Source organism: Tursiops truncatus, chromosome 3 (genome assembly GCF_011762595.2).
Source record: "Tursiops truncatus isolate mTurTru1 chromosome 3, mTurTru1.mat.Y, whole genome shotgun sequence".
NCBI lineage: Eukaryota > Metazoa > Chordata > Mammalia > Artiodactyla > Delphinidae > Tursiops > Tursiops truncatus.
Window position 1 is genome coordinate 169,862,471 of NC_047036.1, and position 14,617 is coordinate 169,877,087.

The 14,617-nt window shown below is 63.3% G+C and overlaps 1 protein-coding gene across 12 annotated transcripts in view; it reads right to left on the reverse strand.

Moving 5' to 3' along the window:
- Positions 1 to 14,617, reverse strand: part of DOT1L (DOT1 like histone lysine methyltransferase) — a 55,042-nt gene that overhangs the window by 2,762 nt on the left and 37,663 nt on the right. For 11 of the 12 annotated variants that reach the window (XM_033854837.2, XM_033854842.2, XM_033854839.2 and 8 more), the window contains 18 exons: positions 13,521 to 13,589; positions 12,902 to 13,008; positions 12,712 to 12,753; positions 11,938 to 12,048; positions 11,592 to 11,826; positions 11,197 to 11,289; positions 10,295 to 10,386; positions 9,797 to 9,898; positions 9,417 to 9,554; positions 9,084 to 9,209; positions 7,750 to 8,234; positions 7,463 to 7,598; positions 6,964 to 7,143; positions 5,694 to 5,823; positions 4,411 to 4,988; positions 4,122 to 4,327; positions 1,573 to 1,637; positions 259 to 1,188 (listed from right to left, as the gene is read on the reverse strand). In XM_033854837.2, the coding sequence (XP_033710728.1) occupies positions 259 to 1,188; positions 1,573 to 1,637; positions 4,122 to 4,327; positions 4,411 to 4,988; positions 5,694 to 5,823; positions 6,964 to 7,143; positions 7,463 to 7,598; positions 7,750 to 8,234; positions 9,084 to 9,209; positions 9,417 to 9,554; positions 9,797 to 9,898; positions 10,295 to 10,386; positions 11,197 to 11,289; positions 11,592 to 11,826; positions 11,938 to 12,048; positions 12,712 to 12,753; positions 12,902 to 13,008; positions 13,521 to 13,589 (3,825 nt within the window). The remainder of the gene's footprint in view (positions 1 to 258; positions 1,189 to 1,572; positions 1,638 to 4,121; positions 4,328 to 4,410; positions 4,989 to 5,693; positions 5,824 to 6,963; positions 7,144 to 7,462; positions 7,599 to 7,749; positions 8,235 to 9,083; positions 9,210 to 9,416; positions 9,555 to 9,796; positions 9,899 to 10,294; positions 10,387 to 11,196; positions 11,290 to 11,591; positions 11,827 to 11,937; positions 12,049 to 12,711; positions 12,754 to 12,901; positions 13,009 to 13,520; positions 13,590 to 14,617) is intronic. The other variant, XM_033854848.2, reaches the window with a different exon arrangement.

Here is a 14,617-nt window from a genome sequence, read left to right on the forward strand (position 1 = left end):
TGGCACAGGCCGACTCACGCCTGAGCGCTCTGCCCACACGACAGTCACGTCTGCGTTTCGCGAAAAGGAACGAGGTGACGGGTGCAAAGTGGACCCAAGGGGATACGCGGGCACAGCCTCTCCCCCCTCAGGGGGCCCTGGAAGGGAACCTGCAAACAGCGGTGGTTAAACCCAGCGGTCCCGGAGGGCGCCGGTGAGAGCATGCGGCCCGCGGCCCATCCCCCAGCGGGTCCCGCACGGCCAGAGGGCGCTGCCTACCTCCGACTGCACCGCCGGCCACCCCGGAGGAGAAGCTGCCCATGGCGTGCGAGTTGGTCAGTCTGGTGGCGGCGGTTGAGACGTGCACCAGGCCGGCGGCGGGCACGGAGCTGAACAGGGACTGCAGCACAGACGGACCCAGGTTGGCCTGCAGGGACATGGGGCCCAGTGCGAACTGCGGGCCGGGGGCGAAGGCGCCCAGGAAGGGGCGGTGGGTCTGGGCGGACGGGGCCGTGCCCCCTGCCGAGGACGCCGCCGGGGCAAGGCCCGGGCCGCTGAGGAGGCCCCCGGGGGGGGTGGCAGCGGCGGCGGCGGCAGCAGCAGCAGCGGCCATGAAGAGGTTGTGGCCGTTCTTGACGTCGGGCTCGCGGTCACGGCCCTTGCCCGCCTTGCCGTGCGTCGCTGAGGCCTTGTCCGCGGGCCCGCACACAGGTGGGCCCCCCTCGCCCTTCGGGGCCAGTCCGTCCAGCTGTCTCTTGTTCACGAAGGGGCCGGGGTCTGCGGCGCCACCCTCCTTGCCCCGCGGGCCGGGAAAGCTCAGGGGGGTGCCCAGGCCGGCCGCCTCGGGGGCCTTGTGGGAGAGAGAAGCACCATCGCTGAAGCTGTGTAAACTGAGGTCGGCCGCCAGGCCCCCGCCCAGGGCGAAGCTGCTGGCGGGATGGCTGCTGGGGCTCAGCCCGCCCGCCCCCGGCAGCGCGCCTGGGAAGCTCTTCCTGGGGTGGGCAGCCAGCTTGGCATCAGCCGCGCCAGGTTCCTCCAGGCCGGGCCGGAAAGCGAACAGGGAGTTGTGGCTCAGAGCGGAGGCGGCCTGCAGCGGGCTGTCGGCTGCCTTGGCCAGGCCGAGGTCGGAGATGGGCGAGAAGGTGGACTTCCACTTGCTGCTGTTGACCGGCTCGCTGGCTGGCACCTTCCTTCCCGCCAGGCCGCCCCCTGCCAGGAGAGGCAGCGGCTATGAGGCCTGGGCTGGGTGGGGCAGAGCGGAAGCTACGGGGACCAGACCACCGCCGGCTCGGAATGACCCCTGCCCCCAAGACAAGCCCCCATGGCGGAGGACGGGGCAGACCTGGCGAGGGTGGGGCCGTGGGAGAAACTCAGGGAGCAGGGCTGCTTGTGCGGGAGGGCCGGCGTGTCAGCACAGAGCACCACATGTGCCCCATCTACCCAGGCAGCACCCAGAGCGCCCGCCATGTCCACAGGGAAAGGGGCCAGGAGGCCGGGCGGCACCCACACCACCCAAGGACCACTCTGGAAGCCCCGTGTGGCTCCTCAGAGGCCGGGCACCAAGGACTCAGGCATCGGGAGCACCAAACTCACCATTTTCCAAGGTTTTCGGAGGAGATTTGCTTTCTAAGGAGATGGTTGCAATTTTTCTCTCAATTCTATTAGGAGAAAAAAGAGATGATAAATGTTTGCAATCCACGGGCACACCAGAGCGCTATACGTTTACACCGAATTGCCCAGCGGGGTCAGTAAGCCGGCAATGCATGACCCGCTGTCAGGGCCCCCGGGCGCCCCCATGCCTGTGCGGTGGCACCTGTGCCGGCACGATGACGGCTGTGGTGAGAGCCAGGCCCCGGCGGAGGAGCAGGGATGCCGTTTCCCAACACGCAAAGACAGCCACGAGTCCCAGACAGAACTGTCTCCATGCTTAACGTGCTCTCAAGCTCTAGGAGACCGCGTCGTCCACAGAGGCAGATGCGCAGCACCTAGCACGTTAACTCCCCAGCAAGCTGTACCCATAGCTGTACCGAAGTACAGAGCAGTGTGTGCTTCATGTGTCAGGATTTTTGTGGACCGTCCCGAAGAACTATGACCTCCAGAGACACAGAACTCGCCAAAGAATCCAGAACTTGTACAATGTACTTTTCGTATGTGGAAGGGTAAGTCAACAAGACACTGAAAACACAGGCAACTGAAGAAAACACAGGGACGTCCCCCGGCGGTCCAGCGGGTAAGACTCCGTGCCCCTAGTGCAGGGGGCCCGGGTTCGATCCCTGGTGGGGGAACTCGATCCCACATGCATGCCGCAACTAAAAGTCTGCATGCCGCAACTAAAGATCCCACATGCCGCAACTAAACATGCCACAACTAAGACCCAGAGCGACCAAAATAAATAAATTAAGAATTAAATAAAATTAAAGAAAGGGACTTCCATGGTGGCGCAGTGGGTAAGAATCCGCCTGCTGATGCAGGGGACACGGGTTCGAGCCTGGTCTGGGAAGATCCCACAGGCCGTGGAACAGCTAAGCCCGTGCGCCACAACTAGTGAGCCTGCATGTCACAACTACTGAAGCCCGCGCGCCTAGGGACCCTGCTCCGCAACAGGAGAAGCCACTGCAATGAGAAGCCCTTGCACCTCAACGAAGAGTAGCCCCCGCTCGCCGCAACTAGAGAAAGCCCTCACGCAGCAACAGAGACCCAACGCAGCCAAAAATAAATTAATTTTAAAGAAAAATAATAATAAAGAAAACACAGATACACAACACACGGGATCTTGTCAACACTGAACACTCTTATGCCTCAAAGGACACCAGCAATGGAGTGAACACACCACCCACAGGACGGGAGAACACAGCTGCAGATCCCGTACCTGACAAGGGATCCTGTACGTAGACGTCTAAAGAACTCTCATGACATAACAACAGCAGCACAAGACAACCCGACTCAAGAGTGGGGCCGGGACCTGAACAGACATCTGTCTGAGGAACAGATGATGCTGAGTGTCGTCGACTGCGAGGGAGATGAGGTCAAAACCATGGCGACACCACCACACCCTCACAGAAATAGCTACCGTACTAAAAACAAACCCAGAAAATAACAAGTGCCGGTGAGGATGTGGAGAAACTGGCACCCTTGTGCATGCTTGGCAGCAATGTGAGATGGGGCAGCTGCCGTGGAAAAGTCTGGTGGTTCCTCAAAACGTTAAACCCAGACTCGCCACATGAGATCCAGCAATTCCACGCCTGAGTACTGGGTAAATTGCAAACACATTTTCAAGTAAAAACACATGTAGTATAGGGACGTTCATAGCAGCACGATTCACAACAGCTGAAAACGAAGCAACCCAAGCGTCCAGGGACACACGGTGGATAAACAAAACGTGATATATACACACAGAAAGGAAGGAGGTTCTGACACCTGCTACACCATGGATGAACCTGAGGACAGGATGCTCAGTGAAATAAACCAGACACAGGACACACGCTGCCTGATCCCACTCACGGGGTCCCTAGAGGAGTCAGATCCACAGAGACAGGAAGTAGATTGTGGGGGCCAGGGACTGGGGGAGGGGCTGGGGAGTCAAGTGTTTAAGGGTACAGGGGTTCTTTCTGTGGTGATGAAAATGTTCTAAAACCGACAGCGGTGATGGCTGCACAACCCCACGAATACGTCAAAGACCACTGGGTCGCACGTTTCAAGCGCGCAGTGTGGTATATGAATTATACCTAATAAAGCTGTTATTGAAAAAAAAACCCAGGAAGAAAGCACTCTTCACCGTCAGCTGAGTGGACACCAGGCACTGATGGGAGCCTGCACGCCTGCCTCTTGGCTCTGCGCTGTGGCGGCCGCCCTCCCCTTCTCTCTGCCACCAAGAAACACCCGCCTCGCGCCGCCGCCCCGGGAGCTACAGACTCAGGGGTCAGCCCTGCCCCACACGCACGTGGCGAGAGGCTCTCAGATGCCCTGGGCCCTTCACGGGCTGTTTCTTACACAGTTAAAGTGAACGATCCAGGAAGGGGCCTGTCTGCTCCAGGAAGTGCCCCAAGTGAGGTCGGGACCCTGTGCCCACCACCCAGCAGCAGGTGGGAAGCTGCCTGCCCCGCGTCCTGGCCACAGGGACCTGCCCCGTCGGCCCCACTCGCCTGGCACTGCTGGGCTCGTCCTCAGAGCCCTGCTCCTCATCCGAGGTCAGCGGGGAATAGTGGGCCCCGTTGGTCTGGCTCAGGGGCTTCTCCTTCTTGAGCACGGGCGGCTGGTCGTTGTCCTGGTAAGGGACAGGCGAGCTCTTCAGGGAGCTCTCGGGGGACGAGATGGCCGTGATTTCCAAGGGCTGGTTGATGTTGCTGACCTGAGGGGTCAGACGCACAAGCCCGTCAGCAGGCCCCTGGAGCGCCCTGGACCTACCGCCCCCAATGCCACTCCCAGCCTCACCATGGAGTTGAGGTTCAGGGGGGACCCTGAAGACTGGGTGAAGAGGCCGGCGACGGACGGCAGGGCCCGGCGCTTGGGGGACACGCCCGAGCTGAAGCCGGGGGTCCCCGCCGCTGCCCGCTTCCTCCTGCCCCTCTTGCGGCTGTCCTGCCCGTGGCTCTGGCCGCCGTCACCGCGGGCGCCCGAGGACAGAGGGCTGTGCTTGCTGGAAGGTGACTGCTTGGCGCTGCTAGAGCCGGCCGAGATGGTGAAGACGATCCTTCTCTTGGCTTCACTCTCGGGATCCGAGAAGCCGGCCTCAGAGGGCAGGTCTCCTTTGCTGGTGTCGGGGAGCGGGCCCTGGGCGCCGAGCCGGGGACTGGCGCAGAGCTGGGGGGCGGGCGAGGCCGAGCCGCAGTTGCGGGGCTGCGCCAGCAGGGGGGGGTGCTGAGGGGTGGAGCTGCGGGACCCCACAGTGGCAAAGAGGCTTCCGGAGCTGGAGGACTCGTCCAGGGCGGGGGGCTCGGCTCCAGAGACGAGTGGTGCCGGGCTGCCTGCCAGGGCCCCACTGATGGCCACTGAGCCGGCGTAGGCAAAGCCTGTAGGAAGGACACGCTTTCTCAGGGGAGCTCGTCCGGGAAAGGATGCCCACCTGGCCGAACCCGGCAGAGCGCAAGGAAGCTCAGCTCTCCGCATGCTCAGTGCCCACCACCTTGAGACGGCACCACGGAACCAGGTTCGGGTGAGGACAAGTGGGGACCCCTGGGCCGTCACTTGTGTGCTCTTCCCACTTCTGAGCCTGGGTTGGTTGGGCCCTGGAGCTCACGCACAAGCCGGTGGACCCCGGGCACCACCAGCGGTGACGCCCTCCCCACGCGAGAGCAGCAGCGCCAGAGGCGGGACGCCCGTCCCAACAGCAGCCTCCTCACTGTGCTCTTTATCCCCAGAAGAACAGGCATAGATCTGGCCATGTGGACACAGGCAAGCAACCTGACCACACATGCCCGCTGCCCCCGATGGGATCCATGGCTGGGCAGTGGTGACAGGCACCCTCTAGGTCGCAGGGCCCCGCCCGGAAGCCTCACTCGAAGCTCTCTGAGGAGGAGCAGAACCGGCTGGAACGCGGTTGGATGAGGACGCCATCGCCCAGAGGACTGGCATGGGCCCAGGCCGAACACAGCCAGCTGAGATGAGCAGAGCGGGACAGCCCAGCTCGGAGCCCCCGAGCCCCGGGCCACGCTGTGCAGCTGACATGCTGAGCCCACCCAGCACCTCTGGGTCCTCGCACGGGAGGGAGCCCTAACCTGCGGGGGCCAGGGCGAGGCTTCTGCTCCCAGCAGCGTTGCACCCGGAGCCATGGGTGCCAGCACCCATCTGCTTCTCCAGTGTGGATGAGGACTCTCGGGCCTGCGGCACGGGGCTGGGGGTGCTTCTCTGCGGAGAGAAAATGCAGGTTCTCAGCTGATCCGGCCATACGCCACAGGACGTGCCAAGGGCCCGAGGCCACGAGCACGGAAGGGCAAGTGGCCGCTCAGGGTGTGAGCCTGGTGGGCAGCCACGGGAAGGTTCTCACGAGGTGAGGCACAAGTGTCTGACCTCGGTTCTAAGGGATGGCTCTGGCTAACAGGCAAGCATTGGGCCAGGGATAAATGGGCAGGGAGAGCAGTGAGGGCAGCCGTTATGATCTGACCCAGCAACTCCACTCCTACATGGAGCCAGACAACAGCAAGTACCCACACAAAACCCGCACACGCATGTCCTCAGCAGCACAATTCACAACAGCCCCGAAGTGGAAACACCCCAGATGACCACCAACAGGTGACGGATGCACACAATGTGGTCCGTCTGTATGGTGGAACATCTCTCAGCCACGAAAAGGAGAGAAGCCCTGACACTCGCTACCACGTGGATGGACCCTGAGAACACGATGCTCAGTGAGAGAAGCCAGACACAGAAGGACACACCGTCTGTGATTCCACTGACAGGAAATATTCAGAACAGGCAGATCCACAGAGACAGACAGTAGGCTCCTGGTTGTCAGGGGCTGGGGAGGGGATGGGGGTGACTGCTGGTGGGGATGGGCTTCCTTTTGGGGGTATGGAATGTTCTGGAACTAGAGATGGCTGCACGACTGGTGAATGTACTAAAACCCACTGCACCGAACACCTTAGGTGGGTGAGTTGTGTGTGAGTGACATCTCCATAAACACGAACAGCCCACTCCACAGGAGAGTGTCATTTCCAAGTCCATGCGTGTGACGCTGAATGCACATGTGAACTAGAAGGAAAGGGAGAAGTTTCTACAGAATCTGGAAGTTTTAGTCCCTCTCCGTTTGCACACGTCACCTTTTACTAAAAGGATCTAAAGTAAAAGTGGCAAAATGTTACTGGAATTAAATGTGGACATCAGACATTCTGTTTTTCTCGGGCATCACGGTAAGCTCCAAACTTAACCACGTGCAATTGAACAAGAAGGCTCTGGGCCTCGAGGGGAAAGAACAAGAGCACCGGCTCTCCTGGCGCCTACACACGGTGCCTGGGGACGCCAGGCTTCCAGGCCGAGGGCCTCACTCACCACCTTCTCGGCGCGGCTGGGCAGCACCACGCTGGCCAGAGGGATGCTGACTGGCAGCTTGCTAGGCTGCACGGTGCTGAGCGGGATGCTGACGGGCAGGCTGGTGATGGCCTCCCCACTGCTGGCGTAGGTGCGCTCCTTCAAACCCTGCAGACACACCACCGGGCCAGCCTGCTCCCGCTGACCAGGAAACTGGGCCTTGAGCACCGCCCCGAGGGACACAGCAGCCCTCCAACCAGTGACAAGTCACCCCCACCCCAAAGCGATCCTCCCGACCTGCCAGGGCCCCCACCCATCACCCCAGCACACACCCCATCACAGGAGTGCAACAGGCTTTTCCCTTCCCCTGTTGCTCAACCTGGCCTCTCCTTTCCCCAGAGACAATCCCACTCTTCCAGCCTCACCCCAGGGTTAGGGCGCGGCCAGGCAGCCTCCCACCTTCCCTCTCAGCCCTACTCCACCCCACGCGTGGGCACTTTCACAAGAGCGGTGGCCTCACCTTCTCACTGCCCTTCTCTCCCGTCATCTGCAAGGCCGCAGGGGACGAGGGCCGAGGGTCCTGTGGGCTCAGTTTGATGCCGTTGGCGATGCCGGGGCTCTGGTACGGGAGGCCGTTCTCCTTGGCATGCTCAGCTCTGGAAACGAGACGTGTCCTCGGTCATTTTCTGGGGAGCCCTCAGAGCCACAATTTTGCGTTCAGAGCTGGCCGCCTGGGCCTAACAACCCCCGAGATTCTCTTCCAAACTGACGATCCCCCGCTCAGAAGGCCCCCCACCACGAGCTCACCGTGAGTGCAGCTCGCTGGCGGTCGCCCTGCTGTTGGCTGTGTGGTCCTGGCTCAGGTGGCGCCGCAGCACCAGCTTGGCCGGGGAGAGCCTGGTGTAGTCGGGCAGGGCCAGGCCGGACAACTTCTCGAGCCTCGGCCGGCCACTGTGGTTCGGGGTGCAGGGCACGACCTCCTGGTCCAGGGGGGAGGCCAGGTACTGGGGGGTGTTCTGCTTGGGCGAGGGCCGGCTCAGCGCGCCGCAGAGCTCATAGCCGGCCGCGTGGCCGTTCATGGACAGCTCCGGGCTCATGTTGCTCAAGTGGGGCAGGGAGAACCTGGCACAGTCCAGCTCCAGGTGTGGCCGGCCGGGCTCGGCCTCCGGCTCTCGGCCCAGGCCACCCTTCCCGCGCAGGTGCAGGGACAGGGCGTCATCGGGCGGCACGCAGGACTTCAGCTGCAGGAGCTCCTGCTGCCGCTGGCTCTTCTCCAGCTCCACAATGCTGATCTGGGGGACGAGAGGAGGCGTCAGGCCTGAGAGGCCCCATGCCCAGCACCTCACTGGCAGGGATGGTCGTGCAAGAGCGACAGGGACGTGGGCCGGCTAGAGGGACATGGGCCGGCTAGTGTGACGGGCAGACGCGCCGGCCTGAGGAAGCGAGGGGCCCAGGCTCCGTGGCTGTCACTGTGACTGCGAGGGTGAGGTATCGGCCCCGGGGGCTGGGGCCTGAGGCATCGTTTGGCTCTCCCCACAATGAATCAAGGGCCCACAGCTTCGGGCCGCCTCTCGGTGACACAGGAGCGTGAGGGCCCGGCGCGCAGCCTCCTGAGACTCCTGCACACAGGCTGGCAGCAGGGCCGGGCCACCACAGGAGGCAGCGCAACACCGTATCCCGTGACCTACAGCCGCTCCAACGGCTACTTGGGGGACGCGTGTCTTTAGGGATGTAGCCTCCAGAGCAGCCTCCGGTGCAGAGGAATTCACTGCAGTGCCATTCTGCAGTAACCCATCCCTGAAAGAGCCCCCAGGGCCGGGCAACAGCGAAAGCTTCACGTAAATCACGAAACCTCGCTGGGGAGACGCAAAGTGGTGGGAGGCCTCGGCCTGCAGACGGGCTTCCGGAAAGCCCGCACCTGCGTGCTGATCTGTCCGTCCTTCCTTCCTGCACCATCCTCTGCTCACCTCGTCAGTATGAGCCGCTCTCATGGTGCAAGCGAGGGCCGCCACCGGCGGCCTCAGAAACAAGGCGCTCGCAAGGCCGGGCGGTGCGGCGGGGACTGGGCCTAGGACGCTGGTCCCGGCGCCCCAGCTGAAGCCCGGAGCCCCCCCGCCCCCCGCCTCCGACAGGCTTCCTACCTGCAGCTCCAGGCAGTGCCTCTGCTTCTCCGAGATCTGGCTCTTCAGGGCCTGCTTCTCCTTCAGCAGGCCCTCAAGGGACAGCGTGGACCAGTCCAGCTTCAGCTCCTCGCACCGTGCCTTGAGCTGTGGGGATGGGTGGGCAGCCGTGAGGCGTCGGAGGCCCCTGGACGCCCCGCGAGGATCCTGAGGGAGGACGGGGACGGGGGGCGGGGGGCTGCCAGGACCCACTGCCGCAGACTCGGGGGCTGCCCTCGGTCATCTCTCCATCCCGAGACCCGGCCCGGCCTGGGGGGCCCCGCCTCGGGCAGACCGCCAGTCCCGCCAGCGCACCAGCCGCAGGCTCTGGCTCCTCAGCTCCCGGTTGCCCTTCTCCAGCTGCTCCGTCTGCTCTCTCAGCTGCTGGTTGTGAGCTGAGATCTCCTTCTGCGCTTGGATCAGGTCGTTGTAGGTCAGCGCCTTCACTCCCAGCTGAGGACAAACGACGGCAAAGGGGGGCTCTCACGGGGGCCAGGGGCATCGCGAGGCAGGAAGCCTCCCTCTGACCACCTCCGGGCCTCTCCATCAGGGAGACTCAAGGTGAAGAGCACCAGGAGGGCACCAGTCCCTCTGGATCTTGGCCAGACGTCCGGCTGGGCCCTGGGCCTGCCTGCCCTCCATCCCGCACCAGGGCCGTCTGCGTGGCCTCAGGGTGGCCAGGGCAGGGCGCCTACCTCATCCAGTTTCTGCTGGAAAAGCCTCTTGATCTCCTCCTTCTGAGCTTGGCAGTGGCCGAACAGCTGCTGCACGGCGCCCAGCAACCGGGCGTTCTTCTCCTGCGGGGCAGGGCCATGAGCGTGAGGCCCCCGGGACGGGCACCCCGCCCGACTTGCAGCCCGCCTGGCGGACACGGTGGCAGACACGCACCCGTGAGGAGGTTGGCCAGACCCCCATCCGGGTCTCACCCCGGAACGTAGCACCACATTACCAGGAGCCACAGAGCCTGACGCTTCCCGCCCTCAGGAAAGCTGGGGTGCCCGCACCAGGCCCGCATGAGGGCGGCCGCACCTCACAGCCCCCCACCCCAGCTCCGCCACCGAGGCTGCAGGGCACACTGTCCCCAGACGAGGACGCCTCAAACGGGGCAGCAGGGCCCGGCCAGCCGCGGCCCCGGGGCCATCGGACCCCGTAGGTAAGGGCAGCTGGGTCTGGCAGCACCACGTGCGGCTCACCTTCTCCTGGTCCAGCAGCTGCTGCAGGTTGGCCTTGTACTGAGGGGTCTTTGTGTACGCCAGGAACTGTAGGTACTGAATCTTGAAGGATTCTACGAGGGGAGCCAAGACAAGGTTTTAACTCAGAAACCCTCCAGCTGAGGCTCGAGGCGGGGGTGGGTGGAGTTCGGGAACGACGCGCAGGTTCCCCAGGGCCCGAGCGGTGCTGGGGTCGCATGGTGCCATTGTCGTGCCGGGGCCCGTGTCCCCACACTGCCTCAGCATGTCCTGCCGCCACGTGGGGCTCGTGCCCACGTGGGGACCCTCACAGCTCCTGCCATCCCCAGCCCGCGTTTTCGTTCTCCCCAAGGACACATGGGTTGTGGTCAGCCAGTCTGCTGGTCTTCTCGGTAAACATATGCTACCAATGTTGAATTGAGAAAATTGTACAGGAGTTTCCTTCATCCACTTTCTGAAGGGACGAGGCATCTCAAGGCAGCCCAGCCACGTGAGCACGAGCTCGACTCGGCAGGACAGGGCCCTGCTCCCTCGGGGCACCGGGCTCATCCCGGACAGGTCTCCCTGACACTGCAGACACGGGGCTGGGTCCTTCTCTGCGGGGCACCCTGGGCACCGTGGGTGGTGGAACAGCATCCCTGGCCTCCACCTTCTTGACGCCAGGAGCCACCCCTCCAGTTGTGATGATGCCCCCAGATGTGGCCTCACTTCCCCTGGGGCAGGACTGCAGCCTCAGACTGCCGCACGGGCTCCGCTGACCCCGAAGCCCAGGCGTGCCCTGGCAGGACTGAGCCTGAGCCCTGGGGGTGGTGCGCTTGGCCATGCAGCGTGGGTTTCCCAGGGGGTCTGCGAACAAGCCACCCCGTCCGCCCGGCCTCCCCCCGCGCCCCCCTGGGGCGGCTCACCTAGCAGCCGGTGTAGGGCAGGCGGGGCGGGCGCCAGCAGCAGCTGCTCAGGGGGGCGTCGCTGCGTGCTGGGAGGTAGCTGGTAGGGGGCGCCTGCGGGGAGACAGCGGGTCACGCTCTCTAGACGCCAGGCCCTGCGCGATGCCCCAGCTGCCCAGCCAAGCCGCCACCAGACCCCAAACCACGGCACTTCGCCTGCCTGAGCGGGGCTTCTGCACGGGACCCCTGGAGAGCCCTCGGGAGGCTCTGGAGCTGGAGCCCCCCCACCCCCATCTCCGAGTACTCAGCACAGACGCTGTCGCAGTGGCTTCTGCCCAGGCCAGCAGGAAAAGGGACAGCAGTGAGGCTCCCTGGGACCCCAGAGCACAGCGGGGCGGGGGCGAGGAGGCACTCACCCTGCGGCGAGGGTGACGCCGCCCGCGACACAGTCTGGGCGTGCAGCAGGTCCAGTGCGCTCTGGGTCTTCTTGGGCTTGCGCTCGGGGTTGGCGGTGCTCATCTTCTTGGGACGTCCGCGCTTCCGGCCGGCCATCTTCCGGCCCTTCTTGTTCAGCTTCTTCTTCCGGGCCTTGGAGGGAGATGGCTTCTTGACAGTGGTCGCCCCGGCTTTCTCTTCCTCAGCACCAGAGTCCTAGCAGAAGACCACATGAGGGACCAGCCGGCGATGTGGGCTCCCGGGGGCAGCCTGGCTCCCTCCTCCGAGACCGGGGCCGCCCCATCTGGCCGGGGGCGGGGCGCTCACCATGGGGGTGTCGGCGGGCATGGCCGTCTTGCTCTCGGGCACCTTGGTGGGGGTGGTCGTGTTGCTCTTGTTCTCCCGCTGCTGCCGGCGCCGAGCTGCCTCTTGTTCCTCCTGGGGAGTAAGCGGGGGGCTCGTCCTCTGAACCGTGGGCACCGCGGAGACCCTCCTGCCTGCAGGGGCCCTGCAGCCCTGGCCCTGGGGGAAAGCGAGGTACACACACCCCACACCCAGTCTCTGCTGGGAACCCAGTGGGCCCCCGGACGGCCTGGCCTGGCCACCCCCGCGGCGGGTGGTCCCAAGGTCCCCACAACCACTTCCCCACCGAGGGGCACGCTGTCCACAGGCGAGGGCTGCGGGACCCCCACGGCAACAGGAGGGAGGACAGGGCCACCCTCAAGGCCGTCCTCTGTCTCCAGGTGGGGGTGGCCATCACCATGCCCTGACCCAGAGGCCCTAGTACGGCAGGAAGGGCCTGGGCGGGGGGCTCCTTCAAGGCTCACGTGCTTGTCTGAGCCTCCAAAGAGAAAGTCACTGGGACAGACGTCCCACGAGGTTCAGAGACAAAGTGATGAGCACGAGGCCGCGGGACATTTTGAAAGGCTGTAACTCCAACCTATCTCCCCCCAAATCTCTCAAGAAACGTGGCCAGGGTGCAGCTGCTCAAGACGTGGCCGCCGCAGCCAGGGGGCCCCAGCGCCCAGGCCCACACCCGGCTACTCGGGATGCCTCGGGCCCTGGTCAGCTTAGAGATCAAGGACAAATACACAAACTTACCCTGAGTTTTGGATTTTTCAGACTAGAAAAATAGTTTTCAAGCTAAAAATGGAAAAGGAAAAGAAAACGTCTCATTAGCAATGGAAAACCCTGTCAGGACAAGAGCCACACCCCAGACCCACCAACGTCAGGCAGTGACGGGCGCGGTGAGCGCTGAGAGGCGGGTCGGGGAGGAAGGGGTGCCACTCACTATGGTGCGGTCGATGGTGTGCAGGTAATAAGACACCGGCTTCCCCGTCCACGACACCGAGCCTTTTAGAGGCGACAGCTCCACGACGCGCATGATGGTGCCGATGTCTGCGCACAAAAGGGCGCAGGGGTCAGGGGTTGCCAGGGCACCAGGGGGAGGGGTATGGCGGGGCTCAGGTCCCAGGCGTGTCCCAACTGCCAGCTGGGGAGGTGCCCACGGCCCTCCCCACACCCAGGCACCTGGCCAAGGACAAGGGCGATAAGCCCACAGGGCGGGCTCCAAAGGCCCGTGGGGGCCAATGTGGCAACCAAGCAGCCGCAAGGATGCCCAGCGCCTGAGGGTCCTGCCACCCCGCGGGCTCGCACACACCGCTGCTTGTCCTTGTCACTGCTCCCTTGGGTCCCGGCACCACAGTCCTGCCCAGGGCCATGTCTGGGGATGTCTGGGGTTGTCACAACTGGGGGCCTCCCTCATGGAGTGAGTGCGGCCACCGCTCCACATCCCACAGCACCCGGGACGCCCCCCGCCGTCACCACTGCTGGCGGGTGACCCCGCTTTAACCCACGGCAGGTGCTCATAATTACATGTGTTAAGAACTCGGCAACACGAGAGCTCTTACCACTCAAGTTTCTACTGTTTATTCTGAAGTTCAGAGGTGCAAAGGGCTTCGAGGACACGATTCTGCCACCTAAAACACAGAGAGGGATCAGTGCTGGCCGTGGGGACACCAGTGCGCGATACGAGCAAGAGCCTGGTGAAGCTTAGAGCACCAGGATGCAAAAGCATCCAGAGAAACCAGCCCTCTGAACACAGAAAAGCCGAGGGACTGGGAGTCCTGAGCTAACCTCACAGCTAAAAGCAAAGAAAGCGGCGCCTGAGGGCTCCGACCCATCTCACGATTTGCTTTCCTGCAAAACGTGCTCAGGGCCTCACAGTCCCCTGGGTCTCGTCGTGGGGCCCACTGGGCACCCCCTCTACAACTTCTGCGCTGTCTAGATGCGCCACACCCACACCAGGCCTGGACCAGAACCAGCCCTGACCCCAGAGACAGACAGAACCTGAGGGAGAACCGGGTCCGGACACACAGACAGAACCTAAGGCTGGACCAGGCCCTAACACAGAACCAACAGAACCTGAGGGAGAACCAGGTCTTGATCCACACACACAGACAGAACCTGAGGCAGGACGAGGCCCGACTCCAGGGAAACAGGACCTCAGAGAGAACGGGCCCAGACTCCACACAAACAGAACCTGAGGGAGAACTGGGTCCTAATCCACAGGAACAGACAGAACCTAAGGCAGAACCGGGCCCTAACCCCACACAGACAGAATGCGGAAGGGTCAGGTCGGGAACAGCTGCACAGAAAAGTTTTTCCAATTAACTCCCGGCACGTGTGCAGTCATTGTAGGGAAAAGAACCACAAGGACTCGCAGCCTCCTGCAGTGAGATCACCATGATTGATGATGTCACCCTCAGGTTACAGACGCTTCCCCCATCCTGTATGAAACACTGTCAGGAAACGTAATACACCAGAACGTTCCAGCGTAGGAAATACAGAACCAAATATAGAAGTCAAAGAAAACGCGTGGTGAGTAAACTGAAGCAGTCAGGATGAGCCCTCTGCTCGCGCATGCGCTCACGGCTCCCCGAGCCCCAGCCTGGCCTCTGGGCGCCCCCCACCCCGAGGAGGCGGCGATGCCAGGTCCCGGGCTGGC